The sequence below is a fragment of the Rousettus aegyptiacus genome, unplaced genomic scaffold (genome assembly GCF_014176215.1).
Source record: "Rousettus aegyptiacus isolate mRouAeg1 unplaced genomic scaffold, mRouAeg1.p scaffold_m13_p_10, whole genome shotgun sequence".
NCBI classification, from domain to species: Eukaryota; Metazoa; Chordata; class Mammalia; order Chiroptera; family Pteropodidae; genus Rousettus; species Rousettus aegyptiacus.
Genome location: NW_023416285.1, coordinates 91,980,831 through 91,999,847, shown reverse-complemented (window position 1 = coordinate 91,999,847; position 19,017 = coordinate 91,980,831). Strand labels below are relative to the sequence as shown.

At 39.2% G+C, this 19,017-nt stretch overlaps 1 protein-coding gene across 4 annotated transcripts in view; it reads left to right on the top strand.

Annotated features, from left to right (window-relative positions):
• Window positions 1–14,793, top strand: part of PRPF18 (pre-mRNA processing factor 18) — a 38,244-nt gene extending 23,451 nt beyond the window's left edge. For 2 of the 4 annotated variants that reach the window (XM_016134403.2, XM_016134404.2), the window contains 6 exons: window positions 1,100–1,246; window positions 2,383–2,451; window positions 3,504–3,644; window positions 3,771–3,842; window positions 5,762–5,917; window positions 14,140–14,793. In XM_016134403.2, coding sequence (XP_015989889.1) covers window positions 1,100–1,246; window positions 2,383–2,451; window positions 3,504–3,644; window positions 3,771–3,842; window positions 5,762–5,917; window positions 14,140–14,220 — 666 coding nt within the window. In that variant the 3' untranslated portion in view covers window positions 14,221–14,793. Of the gene's footprint in view, window positions 1–1,099; window positions 1,247–2,382; window positions 2,452–3,503; window positions 3,645–3,770; window positions 3,843–5,761; window positions 7,380–14,139 lie in introns of those variants that run through there. The other 2 variants (XM_016134401.2, XM_016134402.2) reach the window with 2 other exon arrangements.
• The last annotated feature ends 4,224 nt before the right edge of the window (window positions 14,794–19,017 follow it).

The following is a 19,017-nucleotide window of genomic DNA, read 5'->3' as shown; positions in this document are numbered from 1 at the left end:
ATACTTTTAACACTTCTGAATGTTTTGAGAGTTCATAATAGTAGCAGTGTGTTTAGATATTTTAAGTGAACTGGGAAAATGCTTGGAGTCTGCAGTGGAAACCTGGTCAGCTTTTCCTAGGCCTCATTAGAAGATAGCAGCATTCATGAATATTCTCATTTGGATTTGTCACTCATATGTTTTATTCTTCTGCCATCAGAATAGATAATGTGTGTATATTATTTAAATTTTAAATGTTGTGTTCATAGAATTAACTTTGGACAGTGATGATAGCTGTGTAATAAGTTGACATCTGATTTGAGTCTCTGGTTTTTCTAAGCTCAACTCCTTGTGGAGAAAATGAATTATACTTTTAAATAAAATTTATTTTTCAATTACAGTTGACATACAATATTATATTAGTTCCAGGTGTGCAGCATAGTGATTAGGCATTTATATACCTTTATGAGGTGATCGCCCTTGTAAGTCCAGTGTGCATCTGACACCCTACAGTTATTGCAGTGTCACAGACTATATTCTCTACGCTATGCTTTACATTCCTGTGGCTATTCTTATACCTGGAATTTTGTCCTCCTTAATCCTGTCACTTTTTTTACCCATTCTCCCAACCCCCCTTGCATCTGGTGACTTCAATTTGTTCTCTGTGTCTGAGTTTTGTTCATTTGTTTTTTTTAGACTCTACATATAAGTGAAATTACATGGTGTTTCTCTTTCTGACTTACCTCACTTAGCATAATACCCTTTAGGTACATGGATGTTGCTGCAAATGGTAAGCTTTCATTCTTTTTTTATGGCTGAGTAATATTCCATTGGTGTGGGACCTGCCCGTTCCACATCTCCACCCCTCTTACTGGTCTCAGCATGGCTTTTCTTTATATCCTTAGTAGGACTGCTGTTCGGGTAGTCCTCAGGTGGTTCTCAGTGATGATTGGTCTGCAATTTAGTTGTAATTTTGATATGGTCATGGAAGGAAGCAAGCACAGTGTTTGCCTACTTTGCTATCTTAAGCAGAAGTTCAAGATGAATTGTACTATTAGTGAAAAACAGAGGTGAAACATCAATTATTTTCATACTAGGTGTAATTTTTCACCTTTCTCAGGGATTGAGGAATGATCTGAAAGCAGCTTTGGATAAGATTGATCAGCAGTACCTCAATGAACTTGTGGGTGGTCAAGAACCTGGAGAGGAAGACACACAGAATGATTTGAAAGTTCATGAAGAAAACACCACGATTGAAGAGTTAGAGGTAATCTCTGCACTTACCTTACCTCACTCCTGTCACACCTTTCATTCCTTGGAGCAGATGGTTGAGTTTATTATATCATTCAGTTCAGAGCACACTTTTGTCTTTGGTCATTACACTTCGAACTGTTTTTAATATCCATCCTTGATGCCTTATGTACATCTAACCCTTTGCTTTTCACTGCTCAGGAATAGTTCATGCCCTGTGGCGTTCACTTCTCTCTACTTTTGTCGCCCCATAATGATGGACAGCTAGATAACTCCTGGCTCTCTATACCACAGATAGCTTTGTGGCAAATAATCTTGTGGACTCAGAAGTGAGATTGCTGGATTTATATATATTTAACTGTTCTGAGTTGCTCTCCAGTATGGCTATACCAGTCTACACTCTACCAGCAGTGTGAGTCTTGTATCCCTACATCCCTGTCAGTGCTTGGCAGTCTTTAACTTTCTAATTCTGCCAATACATTGAATGTGATATGATATGTGTAGTCTTAATTAAAAAGCAGTGTTGTATCATCTAACTGTAGCTCAAGCAAAAAAATATGGCTTACTCTAAAGCTCTTAATAAAATGTAAATTGTTAGCTTTTCGTTTCATTCCTGGCTCTTGCACATGTTGTACTCTTCTCCGAGTGAGATCGCAGTCAAAAAGGATGTCCTTTTACTTGCACCCTCCTCCATCCCAACCCCTATTGAAGGACCCTACATATTTTTGGAATAATTGGTGTGAACAGCCTGTTCTGGGCTTCTTTTTCCTTTTTTTTTTTTTTTTTTTAACAACTGAGAAATTCACATACCTACATTTACCAATTCAAAGTGTACACTTCAGTGGTTTTTAGTATTCATAGGGAGGTGTCATTCTCATAATCTAATTTTTGTTCCCTTATAAAGAAATTCCATACCCATTAGTAGTCACTCCTCTTACCCCTTCTTCTGCCTTTTGATTCATAAAAGCTAACAAGCTTTCTAATTTCAAATGGCTAATTGTTGGTTTTTTTTAACTTACTGGAAATTCCGTCAGGTTTTAAAACAGAAATCAGACGGTCCGGGTGGTCAGGAGCCGTTCAGAGGCTGGCGGGGTGGCACGTGTGTGCACGTGTTGCTCTTTACTGATGAGCAGGGGCATTATTTCTCTTCAGGCTTTGGGAGAGTCTTTGGGAAAAGGTGACGATCACAAAGACATGGACATCATTACCAAATTCCTTAAGGTATGTACTTTGACTTTGGGGCTGTTGGGTGGTTAATAACTGTTCTTTTATTTTTCGATCATCAAGGGTTAAAGACGGGGAAGGGGAAGCTCAGTTATCATTTCTGGCATGTACACGCTCTATGATTTTGCTGTGTACCTGGAAATAGAGGTTAATCAAAGACAATGTATATTTACATTGCTTGTGCTACTTTTCTTTAAAGCTGACTTATTAAAGTAACCACACAAAAGAATCATAGTAGTGGAATGAAGAAGTTCAGGGAGTTTTGATTTTCTTTTAAACACTCTAGGAAGGAGTGCAATGTGGAGAGGGGTCCAGAAGCTTTTGTGAGAGTCGATGACAGTAAGGAAAGGAAGGAAGTGGGAGAACATTGGCAGTGAAAAACGCAAACACGTCAGTAACCTTTCAGACACTATTCATTTTCTCAGTAATACAAATAGCCGCTTTTTCTTGCTATGATACGCTCATTTTATCTCCTTAGCATTTCTGTTTGGTGGCTTAGGTAGAGTGTGTGCAAATCCCAGATTCATTTTAGCATTTATTCACAAATTATTTTTGTTTAGTCCAAGAGATTTAAATGCAAGGAATGCTTTTACTTGTATTTACAGTTTAAATACAACATACGAGTCTTCAAAATTCTAAGTCCAAATACTATAACATACTTAGAAGATTGATTAAATATCACAGCATATATGATATTATGGCTGATAATCTAAGTGGGTTGAATTTTATGTAATAGAAATATAAGTAAAAGTTTATTTCTATCAAATAGTTATCCACGTAATTTGATAATTATTTTATAGGAGAATGGATTATGTTTGAGCTAAGGAGATATATATAGAATAGGGAAGTGACTTGCCAAAGGTACTACTTCAAAACATACATGACAGAATAAGCAGAAATAGTTCATTAATTATTAGTGAATGGTATTTTAATCAGTTAAGAAATCTACTCTAAGGATGATAGTATATTGTTTTTTGTGTTAGAGAACTTTTAGACTTGTTGAACCACTGGGTGGCATCACAGTCTAAATTTACCCATTTTTTCAATAGTTCCTTCTTGGTGTTTGGGCCAAAGAATTGAATGCCAGAGAAGATTATGTGAAACGCAGTGTGCAGGGGAAACTGAACAGCGCTACTCAGAAACAGACCGAGTCCTATCTCAGGCCCCTTTTCAGAAAGCTACGGAAAAGGGTGAGGTTTCTCAAAAAATGGCTTTTATTAACATTGAAAAAATAGAATATATATAATTAGAATAAATACAGTCTATAACTACACACAGTAGCTTCCAAAATTGGTTGTGCTTTTTTTCTTTTCCAGAATCTTCCCGCTGATATTAAAGAATCCATAACGGATATTATTAAGTTCATGTTACAGAGAGAATACGTGAAGGTACATTTTTACCACGCTGTGTATTGAAATTATGGTTACGGCCTTATTTGCATTGTGTGCGTAATACGTTCATTTAGAGTGGGTGTGTTTTACATAGGAGATGTAAGAATAAATGTGAATTAGTAGTAAAACTTTTTATTTTCTAATGTATTGTCAGCCTTATTGTTGAACACTGCATATTAAACTTTTAAGACTACAATGTAGTCTCCAGTCATGTTTAACGTAGGTATAAAGATTCTTCAGAGCATGAACTGGATAGAGGCAGTGTTCATTTCATGAATGGGATTGAATTTCAAAGTTTACAAATTGTTGATTATGGCTTGGAACAAATTTTCCCCATAGAAACGGTATTATGTAGACTCATTTCACAGGCCAGCTATAAACCTACGTAATCCATAACACAGCTGAACTGTTGTACTAACGACACAATGGAATTTGACCACCCTGCGTACTCGTTTCTGTGAGAAAGTGTACTGGGCCCAGCTGTCAGAGTTCATCTCCCCACCTCAAGACTGCATGGTAGCGGACTCTGTCAGGGACTGCTGGTGGCCCTGGGTGACTGGCTGGTCTCCATGATCAGAGCTAAAGTATTGTTTTTACTCCTATGTGAGAACCAGTTAGTTTATCAAATAAACTTTTGTTTTATGGCTATAAATTTTATTCTTGGATAGTTTCCGTTAGTTGCATGGTCCTTACTAAGTACCATTGCATTGGATGGATAAGGTCACCCACCATCCCTGCATAAAGAATTCAAATTACTTGCTTTTCTTGTTAATTTTTCTCATTCTTATGTATGAGAACCAGGTGGAAGTTTACTTTGTATAAACTACAAAAAGAACCAAGAAACTTTAATAATCTATTTGGACAGCTCTTTTTCTTTTTTTTTAATTAAGGAAACTAAATATTGGAAATTTTATCAGTTAATATCATATGTTAAAATTTACACACTTGAAAATCAGTGATAAAAATGTGTATGTGCCCTTTTAAAATTCAGCTATAAAAAATTGAATAGAGCAAATTGAAATTTATCTTAAGGATAGAAAGGATCTTCCAGTTAGCCTATTAGTACCTGATTTTTTAAAAATCAGCTCTACATATCAGTCACATAGGTGTTTGATTTTCGAAATTAAAATCTCCTTAAAGCTTGCCTGTATAGGCTTCTCTGAAAACCTCAGGGTCTTTTAGAATCTTCTTGCTTTCTGTTTTGTTTTTCTTTTTCTTCCTCAACAGGTCACCAGGGTTAGTTTAGAAAAAGAGCCATTTGTCTTCATTGGTCTCTGTCTTTATGTTTTGCAGTTTTTATTTTAAGGTTCTTGGCAGGTGGGAGGTTTGCAGGGGCAAAGTGAACCGATCTCATCCTTTAGCTATTTGACTCAAGGGCCAGCATTTAATCTCTGTTTACACATCTGCCGTGGACCCTGTGTGACAGTCCCAGCACGCAGAGCCCCCACTGCTTCAGAGGCCTGCAGCATTGCACAGGGAGTGGATACAGTTTCAGGTTGGGTTATGAAAAGCTAGTTAGCCTCTGTCTTCTGCGTGACCACCTTCAGAGGAGACTAGGCCGAAAGGAGATCCAAACTAGACTTTCTGTCAGTACATCAAATTACCTACCTAGTCATTCCAGATCTGAAATGCATTGATTTCCAGTGCACAAAGGCGGCAAAGAGATGCTTGCCTTTTTACTCACAGGGTTAGCTTTGGTTTCTGTTTTTCCATAGACGATCATGATCTAGGGCAGGGCAGTCATCATCTCATATTTTAATTTCTTTTGTTTGAATAAGGGAATAGTAATATTTTCAACATACCTAAGAGATCGGTGAAAATTACATCACAAAGAGCTGTGAAATACTTGAAATAAAAATTTGGACCAATATAGTATTGGCTTTTCTGATCCCTCCTTAAACTTTTTTTTTTTTTAGGCTAATGATGCTTATCTTCAGATGGCCATTGGAAATGCCCCTTGGCCCATTGGTGTGACTATGGTTGGTATCCATGCCAGAACTGGTAGGGAAAAGATTTTCTCCAAGCATGTTGCGCATGTTTTAAATGATGAAACACAGCGGAAATATATTCAGGTAAGCAGTTTGGAGGGAAAGAAACTTCTCTGGAGGTTAGCATTGTCCAATTCCAAAACCGTAATATTTGAGAGAAGAATTAGAGCAGATCATAGCACAATAGGATGCCAGTCCACGTTTTATAAATACTTGTATTTAAGACATCTTCAGTGAATAAAATTAAAACCTTTAAGCTTTATATATGGTGCAAAACAGGGTGCTGGTGTGCTTTAATTATCTGAGTGTTGAAATAAAACTGCAGTTTGCTTTGGGAGTTCAGTGAAAGCAACGAATTTAGAGTACTGTGCAGTAAATCTCATTTTGTTACTTTCAAGGTAGATTTAACTTTTATTAGGATAAAAAGATGTGAATAGAAAAAGTTTGGCTTTAATGAATATAATTTTAAGTAATGTTTAACAACAGCTCTACATGAATAGGTCTAAAGTGTTTATAGTGTATTTTCTTAAAGTTATAAATGCCTCAGTAAACTTGTTTGTACTGTTATTGGTTAAAACTTTTCCTCTTAGTGGGAAGAAAATCAGCTGTATTCTTAGCTTTTGCCAGATTGTCAAGAATCCCAGGATGAGTCGTATAATGACTTTGCTGGATGTTAATTCCAAAGCTTAAAGACGATACTTTGAAAGTTTACTTAGAATTTAAAATTTACTTAAAATGCATAAAACGATTTCAGATTTTGTGCCAGAGAATAATCGTTACCATATTCATGAATTATCTTTTTGTTTGTATTTCTATTCCAAGTGGCAAATGTTAATTTGTGTTATGCTTTATGCTTTATTCACATATATTAGCATTTTCCAAAATGATTTCAACCTGATTCCTTGATATGAACTGTAGAATTTGTAGAGTTCAAATATACTTATGGAAATTTTTTAAATAACCACCAGTGACTGTATTAAAGGTAAAAAGCTTTTAGTTGGAAAAACTAAAATCGTTTGGCTTTAACAATAGAAAACAGTTTCCAGTGATTAAGTTTGCTCATTGTGTTCAGCTTATACCATGGCCAAAGCTGTAGCATATACAAGTTCATGTAGCATATAAAAGTTCATATAATTAGATAAATTGTCTTAATTAAATAGCATTTCTATTTAAAATAATGGCACCTCCCCATAAGCTGATTTTCTTTTTTTAAAGTATACCTAGCATTCATTTTATTTATTTGTTTCTGTATATTTATTAATTAAATTTGTTGAGGCAACATTGGTTAAAAACATAAGTTTTAAGTGTACAATTCTGTAATACATTGTTTGTATAACATATTCTGTGCTCACCACCTGTATGGTCTAGTCTCTGTCACCATATATTTGACACCCTCTACTCTCTTAATGCTCCTCCTTTCCCCCTTCCCCTCTGGTAACCACGATGACTGTCCCATGTATCCTATCAAAGGGCACTTAGGTTGTTTCCATGTCTTGGCTACTGTAAGTAATGCTACAGTGAACATAGGGATGGGGTACATGTATCTTTACGAATATGTGTTTTCAAATTTTTTGGCTAGAGACCCAGAAGAGGGATTGCTGGGTCATATGGTAATTCTATTCTGAATTTTTTGAGGAGCCTCCATACTGTTTTTTCATAGTGGCTGCACCAGCTTACGTTCCCACCAGCATTGTACAAGGGTTCCTTTTTCTCTACATCTTCTCCAACACTTGTTATTTCTTCTTATTGATTGTAGCCCTTCTGACAGCTTTGACGTGGTATCTCATTGTAGTTTTCCTTATAGCTAGTGAAGTTGAGCATCTTTTCATGTATCTGTTGGTCATTTGTATGTCTTGGGAAAAGTGTCTGCTCAGGTCCTCTGCCTGTTTTATAATAGGGTTGTTTGGGGTTTTTTTGTTGTTGAGATATATGCATTCTTTATATGTTATAGATATTAGCTCCTTATCAGAGGTATTGCTTATAAATATCTTCTCCTGTTTGGTTGGTTGCCTTTTCGTTTATGGTTTCTTGGCTATGCAGAGGATTTTTACCTTGATGTGGTTAGTATTTATTTTTAAAGCTTTCTGGTTTATATTGGAAGCTATGTAATGACGTATCCTCCTCCTGTTGTTCATTCTTTTTAAATGTTACCTTCTCATTTAAAAAAATTCTCTTTTTCCCACAAGATGATTAGGGAAAATCGATGAACATATTATATCTCAACTTTAGGAAGGTATATGATATAAACTCAATATTCTGTGGACAAATGTAGACATGACAGTTCAGTCAGGTGGCTCATAGCTGGCTGCGTTAGGGAAGAAGGCATGGTGTACTGAATAATGGATCCATGTCTACTTGGGTGACCCCAGTACTGCCCTGTTCAACATTTTAATGACTGATTCAGATGATTGAGAGAGGTGTGTTTATCAGATTTATAGGTGACACAAAACTAGAAGGGAAAGGGTGTGTGTTATGGTGGAAAAGAAATTGGCATTCTAGAAGTACTTGACAGACTGGAGAAAAGGGCAGATTCTAAAATATGTATTTTTAAAATTTTGTTCCTTCTAGTTCACTAAAAAGATAAATAAAAATATAATATTTAGCAAGGATGACCATAAAGAAATTTGGATCCAGCAACTTAGTTGCTTGAGCATACAATCTGAACAGTGTATAAGAGAAAGAATTGGAATTTAGTGGAGTATAAGAGCAATAAGATTAGAAGTATGATTTGGCCACTGCAAAGTCTAATGATGGCTTACATTATTATTTAATATGTTACATTATTAGACATAATAATTAGGTGTTGGTTCCACAAGGCAAGAACATAGTTCTGTGTTGTACCCCCAGAGTCTAAAACAGTACTGTACTCACGGTGGGTGCTCAGTGACTATTTGCGGATTGAGTGAATACTCTATAGGACATGAGTTCTTGAGAAGGAGACTCTTGGAGATTTGGGCAAGCGTTATAGATAATGGAAGAGCTTTCTGGTGGAAGAGGGATTAAACTTGTCATGTACAGTTAAGGACCAATTTAAAGTTCAGGAAAGAAGACAGATTTCTAATGAGTGTAAGAAAAAGGTTTTTTAAAAAACATTTTATTTTGAAATAATTATAGACTCAGGAGGTTTTCAAAATAGTTCAAAGAAGCCTTTTAACAGGCAGAATTGCCCTGAGATAGGAGTAGGGCCACTTTGGGAGATATGGCGGAGATTCCTACCTCTTGCTGTTCGCAGGCATCGCGTTTTAACTGTTGCCCTTTCTGGTCCTTCTGGCCCTTGGAGTTCCGATTCTTTTCTGCAGTTTTCCTAGAGACCATTGCTTAAACCTAAGGTTGTAAACTTGCACACCCATGACAGTCAGGTAACAAAGTGGACTGAGTGTTAAGAAACACCCGGCTCCTGTCTCTCTCTTGTTTTCCTACTCTTCATGTAGCACAAATGGAAGTGGTATTTCATCTCCTCCCAGCTCTACTATAAGAAAAGTGGACGATGCGAGCAAGCGCTGTGAGGGGTGTCAGCTGGTGCTTAGCCTCGGCCATGTCAGCCGTGTTAGCTCATTGTTACCCTGGAGGAATATGGTTCCGGTGTTGCTCCATCTTTCTCTTTTATAATCAACAGCCAAAATCTTGCTCGCTCTTTTGAAAAGTGGGCACTGCTATTTTTAAAACATTAGCACCAAATTAAAAAAATTAGCATTGTGGAAGGCCAAATAAAATCCCAATTTATGATCTGTGTCATTAAATCCATAGTGCAGCTCAAGGCAAAGGAATGCTGCCTCCCCTCGTTAGAGTTCTGTGATGTTCTCGGTTACAGTTAACTGAGTAATTGACTAAGCTGTCTTATGACTCTCCTTGTCACTTTGGTATTTACGTGAGACTGATTCGAATTATCCTAAAAAAAGGGACAATTTAAATATATTATTTGAAATTTAAGTCCAGGGTTGGCAAACCTTTTCTTAAAGGGTCAGATGGTAAACATTTCAGGCTTTGCACCGCGTGGTCTCTGTGGGGAACCACTCTGCTCTGCAGCTGCGGTGCGGACGCAGCCCATGGCTGTGTCCAGTAGAACCCCATTTGTGAAAGAGGCATTGGGGGGACCTGTGGGCCACAGTTCGTTGCCCCCCGGTAAATGCATAAACCCAGCCCTTTCTACTTGAAGATAATTGCTGATGAGGTAATTGTGAAAGATATTTAACAAGGTCATTATTTCTTTTAAAATTGAGATAGAATATACCTCAACTAACAGTGTGGCGCGTGAAAGTCTGCTATTGTAGAGCTCAGTGATTCTTGGTAAGTATAAGATATATCAGGACACACAACAAGGTCTAGATGAAGAACATTTCTAGCGGCATCTCAGAAGGTTCCTTTTTGCCTTTCCCAGCCTAAAGCCTCCTCCTCCCCTCAGAGTCTGTCACTACTCTGATTTGTGTCACTATTGGTTACTTTTGCCTATTCTTGGACATCATTAAGTGGAATCTTGCAATATGTGAAATAATTTTTTTTATTTAGAGATGCGGTGAGACATCTCTTTTATGAAATATGAAAGAAAACAACACAAGTGGCTATCACTAACATAATTTCATCTTTTGGTTTTATGTAAACCTAGAGAATTTAAATTGGAAGTTTGAAGTGTTCCATTTCTCACAAAAATTAAACACAACCACAGGGAAGGTTTTCTCATGCAGATCATAGAAAAGTTTTATAGCTTATTAGGTAGCCTCGATCTTCAGGGTGAGATTTAAATTGATGGTAGAAACTTCAAGTACTTTGTTCGTTCTGCCAAATACAGCTGTAGCCTTTGGCCCAGATTTGGGTAAAGCTTCTTTTATACAGATTATAGGGAGCTCTTGATTATTTAGAGACTTTATAATTTAGTCATTTTAAGACGTTTCTTGAAAAGATTCACATCTTGGGCATTCTTTACTTGTCGGTAAAGAAGAGAAGGAAGAAAAGGTAAAATTGAAATGAAATGGCTATTTGCCTCTCCCATTCCACCCTTCCTTGCCTTGTGCTGTGCCCCGGACACCTGACTTTTATGAACAACATTGACGGGCTCCCTTGCCCTCTGATTTCCATGTGGGGCAGGCAGTGAGAAGAACTGGAAGGCGTTTTGTAGGTGGGAGAACAAGAAGTTTGGGATCTTCATTTCCCTGGCTTCCAGCCTCTAGAGTCTTCTATCTGTCCAGCCCATATCCTGTCTGTCAGCAACCTTGATGCTTCCACATTCAGAGGATATCTGGAGTCGGATCCTTTCTTGCCACCTCCACCGCCACCATGTGGGCCCAGCCACCGTCCTCTCTTGGAGAGATGATTGCAGTGTCTCCTCTCTGGTCTCTGAGCTTCTCTTCTTGCCCCTTTTCTGTTCCGTACCTGCACAGCACCCAGAGTGATCCAGATAAATCACAGACCATGTTACATTGCTCTCTTGCTCGAGGCCCCTTGGCATTTCCTGTCTCACTTGGAGTAGGAGGCACAGACCTTCCGGTCTCCCCCCTTCATCCACTCAGACCCCTTCCCTGCCTTCTTGCTCCACAGCACGTCCATCATCTGACATAGTAGGTATTTTACTTATTCATTTCGTTTCTTGTCTGTCTTCCCATATTAGAACATAATCCCACTGAGGGCGGGAATTTTTTTCTGTATTCCCAGAGCCTAGAACAGTGCTCAATACATAGTAGGCACTGAATAAAGATTTATTAAATAAATGTTTTACTTTGGTAAAAATAAAAATTATATTTAAAAACGGCACCAGTTTTTAAGAACCTGTTTGCAGTAAGTTAGGCTAAGCAGCGCATTGTCTTATTGGGTTAGGAACCACAAGCAATTTGAAATAGAAATCCTGACAGCTCCCATTGAAACGACTTGTTTCCATTTGGAAAATAACCATATGTTGTGCTGAGATTATGCCCCTTTAAAAATCCATGTACTATCCTTACTGCAAAAAGATATCATAATGTAAACTATTTATGACTTGGACTGTTGATTTTCAAACTTTTTGGCAGCTAAGATTTTAAACTAGTATTTTAAATCATAGAATCTGCTCGTGAGGGTCAGTAAGCATCACAGATACCTTCTATAAAGAACAAACACCTAGGATTCCAGTCCTTATAAGAAAAATTACCTCCAGCAGTCTTAACATCAGTTTGCCTCTTATTTGCTCATCATAATTCTTGCCATGTTTTGTTGCTGACTGAAGCTGTTTGTGTTTCATCAGGGCGTTTTCTTTCTTACCTTTGCCTCTCCTCACCTATTCCTTTAGGAAACTTCAGATGCCAAATTAATGATATCACCTATATTTTGGCTATAGATCACAATTCTGCATACACATGATTAGAATTCACAGTGGGAGAAGCTGGACTATGAGAAGGAATGGCCTTTATCTAAAGCAATTACCCGATTAGTGCAGATAATTAAAAAATGAGGACCAAAGCAAATTGCATGGTCTTTCTTCACAACGCATGCAAAAGTCCTCTTGGAAATCAACAACCGAAAGATAACCTCCCTCCACACTTTCAATTCTTAAATAGCAGAGTATGGATAATATTTGAATCTGCAAAGGACTTTAACATGTTTGAAAATCATGTTTTTTTAATGTCGAATCTATTAGATTATAGCTCAGTTTATAGAAGTAATTGCATTGTCTACTTACTATGGACCAAAGAGATTTTGTAGGAACTTTTGTTACTTGTTTTGTTTTGGTGATCTCACTGAGCTTAAGAGTTGTTTGACTACTTAGGTAATTGCAGAGTTCTGAATGCTTGATGGACTTTCAGGTAACTGCTGTATCTGCACACTTTTCAAGGTGGATTTTTACCCTCCTGGGATTCTTCAGTTGTTGGGTTGTGTAGTGATAGCCACATACTGTGCTTTTCCCACTAGGTCATAAGTTCTTTCTCCTTTTAAGAGCAGATGATATTTCAGTGTATAATTTTGAGGAAAGAAATTGAATTTGGGAGCAATACTAGTTGAGTGGCTGGCAGTGTGCTATGTACACTTCCATCTTCGGTATCTAATATAGGCCTGAACATGGTTGGCCTTGGGCCCCTGAGAGGATTTCATTGTTCTTGTTACTGTGATAGTAACTGGGTGATTTTGGATTTTGCGAACCCAAAGTGAGAAACTTTAACGTGCGCCAGGATGGCTTTGGCAGTCGTTAAAATTAAGTGCTGCTCTTCTTGGTGGTGGTGATTTTTAATGACTAATCAGTATTGCTGTAGATACATAGATTTCTGTAAGATACTTAACAAAGTCCTTCCTTGTAAACAAGGACATTTTTAGGCTGGTAGACAGTAGAGTTAATACAATTCACTGTGGGTTGCAGAACTCTTCCCAGAATTGCTCTGAACAGAGGGAGAGAACAATTCTGCTCTTGTCATGAATTTGAGTGACCCGGAGGCATGTTTGCTCACTGGTAGATGAGAAAGCTATGAGGAATAACTGAAAACAGAATGCCAGTTATGAGTTTTAAAAGATCATAGAATAGAGGATGAGTTGAAACAGACTGAACTTTAAGTGTGATAGTTTTTGTCATCAGTTGAAAGTTTCACTATGAAGTTATAGGCTGGATAAAAACTGACTTATTTACAGAAGAGAGAGAATCGGTTATCTCCTTTCTTTTTCAAAAATAATTCTACCATGTTATGTGTGTGTTTCTAAGCAATATATATATTTTTTAACTTGTTTTGGAGTTTTATTAGATTGGTATTACACGATATGCAGTTTTTGGCCACTTGCCTTTTACATTCACCCTTGTTTCTGAGATTCAGGTATCAGCTGTTCTCAGCCGGAGGTCTCCATCTGGACTGTAGGACACCGAAGATGGTTTGGGTGCTTATTCCTTCTCTCAAGGCTGACACATACGTAACCCCCTTTAGTTACACAGAAGAGGAGCTGTCTCTTTACATCAGCAGATGCTTTAAACCAAGTGGTGGGGCTCAGTTTTCTACTGGAACCTGGTGGGAAAAGGCAGACTTGGTTGTTACATGTAGCTCTAGTTCATTTTGACTGCTGTAAAATGTTCCATTTGAGAGCATACTAACACTTACTCGTGTATTCTCCTGTGGTGGACATTGGGGTTGTTTGCAGTTCTTTTGATATTGTTACTGTAAACGATTTTGCTGTGACCATCTTGTACCTATCTCTGGGTGCACGTGAGTGAGAATTTCTCTGAGTATACATCTGAGTAGTGTTGCTGCGGACTGCTGCCTGTTTTAATGAGGATGTTGGTAAACTGGAGGGAGTACAGGGGAGAGCAATTGGGAATAGTTTCACTATATTGTAACCAACCTGTATTTTCCTTGTTTTCTTAGGGATTGAAGAGGTTAATGACCATTTGCCAGAAGCACTTTCCTACAGATCCATCAAAATGTGTGGAGTACAATGCACTATGAGATGTGCATATGATGTGCATATAACAATAAGAAACTTAAGGGACTGTGGTATGGACTGCTGGAATTACGGACAGGAACAGGGAAGAGGAAAAATGGCGTCTCTAGACACCGAGTTCTACCTGATGCAACTCTCGGTTTTAAGAACTGTGCAGGTTCTCGTTATCACATCTGACCGCAGACTGATTTCTGTGTCTTGCTTTAATTTAAATAGTCGAAAGTTAAGTTCTAAAAGACTTTTCCTCATAATTGTGTAGACAGCAGTTACAGAAGGGGTTTAAAATGAGTCTTTCTGTCTAGACCTGAAAGTTGCAGTTAGATATTTAAAAAGGAACATTGGAGGACGGACTTAATTGTTTCTGTAAAAATAGTGATTTTTCACTTGTCTTTTATGTCGTACTTTTAGAAAATATTTTTATATGTTTCAACAAAAATATGGAACCATTTAATGAAACTTTATAGCCCTTAAATGTTGCCGAACTTTTGCCATCTTGCAGTAGAATTCGAATGTAAATTTTATTGCTATTAAGTGTTCTTTTTCATGTGTTTCAAACAAAGCGTGCTTTTATCTTTTAAGGGGTAGTTGTAAATTTTCGTCTTTGTCATCTCTTGGGACAGATAAAATTAACAGGAAGTAGAAGTTTGAAAAACAAAGATGGTGTATTATACCAACAGTAACCCCAGTGCATTAAGGTCAAGGTGAGGAAATAGATCATCAAGCCAGCCCAGAATGGGGACATTCTGCTGGTTCTTCCTAGACGAGGACTGCCCACGTGTTTCATCCTCATGGGACCTGTGGTAGATTGCTGTTCCCAGCTCCGTCCCAACAGGCAGAAGAAAAAGGGCCAGTAGTCTTGTCACTGCCCGAGACAGTAGGTCCTGGGTCTGATTTCCCCAAATGATAACTTCTGAATCGTGCAGTGTCACACCCAGATGATTGTGATGAGTCGCTGTACTTTAAAAGTTAAGAAGACTCTGTTAATAGAGGAAGATGGGTGAATAGAATGTTACCTGACCAGGTGGAGCGCGGCCTCCATGGTACGAGTGGGCTCCGGAGTGAGAGCTTCCTGGCTGCAGGCTTCAGCTCTCCACCTACTGGCCGTGTGACACGAGTGAGTCCCATAGTCTTCCTGAGCTTGCTTTCTCATCTGCAGATGGTAGTAATAGTAGTGCAAACCTTACGGTGTTATTGTTGTGTTTAAGTAAAATGCTCAGCACACCGCCTGGCAAGTAATGGCCCGGGAAATATTAGTCATCGCGTCATTGTTGTTATGAGGTGAAGCCAGATAACAACGGTCGGGCAGTGTGCAGTCACATGACAGCAGCGACAGTGCTGGTGGCCGCAGCCGCAGCAGTGGTAGCGGAGACGTGCATTGAGCGTTTACCGCGTGCAGGCTCCATGCCGCTTCCACTCTCTGCCAGTGCTGAGCTGAGAAGGGTAGAGGTGTGTGGGCTGGAGGGTCAGCTGAGTGGGGAGGCGGATGTAGCTTCACAGTCGCTCGCTCTGCCCCTCGGGAAGATTTGGAAGCTGGTTTGGGCCACCCGGGGTCTCTGGCCGTGCCTGGCTGATCGGTCGTGCTAGGTGTTGGCATGACGGGGGCTGAGGCCCGCTGTCCTGGACAGAATCGGTAGTCTTGTTCCTCGCCTCCTACCCCATCCCACTCCGCATTCTGGAAACTTTCTTAAATTAGTTAGAAATTAGGGTAGCTTCTAGGGCAAAGGAGAGGCAGCCTTTCATAAGGTAAGGCAACGGTCTAGACTGTAGTTACGTAGCCATGTTGTGTGGGGCTCGTTTGTGAATGTTGTGGAGTGAACACTCTCCAGATCACTTTGTTTACTCACAGGCCACAGCATGGTAGTCACATAATTTCGTGTTGCCTTCCCATTTGCTATTAGTTAATATTCCCCATAAAGAAGGAATTGCATATGTGATAGCAATAACCTTCTAAAAGTGATCAGTATAGATAGATGGTTTAAAAAAATATTTGTAACGTATTCCACACTGCTGTGAATGTTAACCATTTTACATGTGGGTAGAGGGAGGCAGGCTCAAAGATGTAGATCCCTCATAGAAAAGTTTTTCATTTCCCCGAATCTAAAGATTTCAGATGTGGCTAGATTAAAAACAAACAAACAAACAAACAAAACTCTTGCTTACTCCAAATCATAAACATTTTAGTTCAGCAGATACCACATGTTCAGTTTTTAGTTCATTCTGAAACAAAGGCATTATCTTTTAAATTCAGTCACAATCCCGAAATAACTATGTCCTTCCCTTGCTTCCTCCCCACCTCCTAACCAAAGGAGTCGTGTCTTCTGGATTCAGATTTAGGAAAACACTGGTTTTCCCTCAGCAGTAGACATGGTCTACCCTGGGAGTGTTCCTGCCAGCTGTCAAGGCCAGCAGCATCTCTCAGCGTCATAGCATGTAGCTGGCGGCAATCTGGAAGTCATGGCCATGGTTTCAGTCTTTGGGGAAAATTAGGAAAATAAAGCTGAGGCCAAAGATAATTGACACATAGGAGAAGGGAGGGAGGACGGTCTGGATCTTGTATGAAGAGGGATGTTGTCCTGATATACAGAGGAAGGAGGGCAACTGTCACTAATCACAGTCCTTACGGACGTGCTGTGGGCTCTGAACTCTCAATTGGGAGAAATGGGAAGTTGGATTGGTAGCAGCGCACTTCTTAATAGCACGTTCTTCCTCCAGTGGTTTGCTGACCCGCGAGCACTTGAGATGCCCTGGGACTTGACCTCAGTAAAACTTGAGAAACACAGCTGTCTTTTCCTTTTAAAGTAATCATTTATTCTGAAAGTAAACAGCATGGAGAAGACTGAAAAACGGGTTTCAGAGTCGTGGGTAGATTTGATTTGGGGATTGCTGTCACTGGGTCCTTTGCAGCTGACAGTAACCCCCATTAATACTTCTTAACATAGAAGGTAGTAGAACTGAATGGGGCCGTTTCGGTGAAAGGGGAGCATGAAGTTGAGGTGTGGCTCTTGGTCTGAATCTCTTGAAGGGCGTCGCCTAGTGGATCGTGCCTCCCCCTCCGCCACCCTCTCCAGTGCGCTGCCATGAAGCTGCTGGGAGAATAAGTTGGTCCCGGTGGAGCGTTACGGTATGGGGATGTATGGGTATCTTGAACCGAAGCACTTTCTCAGGGCTTGTTTATGTAAGAGCTTCCAGCTGTCCAGCATGAGCAGCCAGCTCAAGTCCCCCAGGGTCGCTCTGGGAACACTGTTACGGCAACTGGTTTTCATCACAGACTCTGCCCCTAGATTGCCTGAGTTATAACCACGCGCGAGTACTTTAACGGTTAACAGTAACCTTAAAGTCTTTTGAAATTTAAAAATAAGTTCTGGCGGTGTGGAATAACTAGGCGGAATGCGGCATGGTTAGCAGCAGCAGCTGTGGTGTGAGCCGGCCCCATTCAGGATTTTGGAACCATGCTCATTAAAAAAAAAAAAAAGTGTTTTACGTTCACTAAAAAAATTCAGTTATGAAGGCATTGATTACCTATTTTTCCTCGTCGTAAATTTTGGGGCGCTTCGTACAACGCGGCTTAGACTAACCCTTGTGTCGCCAGTAGTGGTTCGTCTGTCCGACCAGGCCGTTCCCTTTTGTTTAGTCTCTCTTGCTGTCCTTAAACACCGGCTTCGAAATAATCACCAGCTTTCCCAGCCCTCTCACAGCATCCATGCCTACCGTGTCCTTCACCATGGAGAGGTTTTGAGCTTTTCTTGAGCACTGCTGGCCATCGGGTCTATTCACTGGGCTTCCAAACCCAGCCATCGAGTCACCTGCACCAACTCTCCTTCCCTTTCTGAACTCTGGCTCAGAGTCCCTGCCGGCCTGTTGAACAAAAGCTCTAGCTCTTGAAACTTTCTGACCATAACTCAACAGTAAACAATAACAAATGGAGACTCAGTATGACATATATGCGTATATTTCTGAAACAAGCACTTACCATGTTATGTGCAATGCATTCTTATATTTTCTGTTGTGTTTCTTTAAAAAATATGCTGGTCATGACTATAATTTGGCTTACAACCCATTAATGCATTATGACCATTAAAAGGAATTATCAGAGTTAAGGAAGGAAATAACCTGGTGGGTGAAATCAGGGCAAAAGGACTCTATTTTTTATAATTTTTTTAAAATACAAAGATACAGAGATAGCACTTATCTCTCAAGGTTAGTGTGAAATTTAGCAGATTATAAAACCTGAGACTTGTCTGTAGAGGGTAGGAAGAACCAAGACAAGCAGCTGTAACATTGTCAGGGTAGGTGATTGATTACTTTAGGCTGATTGTAATGTGTAACCCGAGATTAAACGAGGTATTATAAAGGGGAGATCCTTTAAAGTGTGAGATAGGATTGAGGCAGAGAGAGATATAAGGAGCCTAATGTTATGTATTGAGTATCTGTTGAGAGTTCAGCTCTTTGAGGATTATTTTCCAAGACTCGGCTAGATTACATTTCTATTCATGTAAATTTTTTATTGAAATATACATGCAGGAGTATATATACCACATCATGATAAATTCATCAAAGTGAACATCTCTCAAAGTAATGAGCATTCAGGTTAGGAAAGATGTTATTAATGCCCCAGAAACCCCTTCACACCTCTTTCTAGTCATAGCCTTGGTTCTGATTTCTAACATCATTTAAAGAAGACATCTTTATTGATCTCTAACACCATAAAATTCACCCATTTAAAGTGAGTAATGGTTTTTAGAATATTCAGAGTTGTGCAGCCATCAGCACAAAGTTTGGAACATTTTCATCACCCCAAGAAG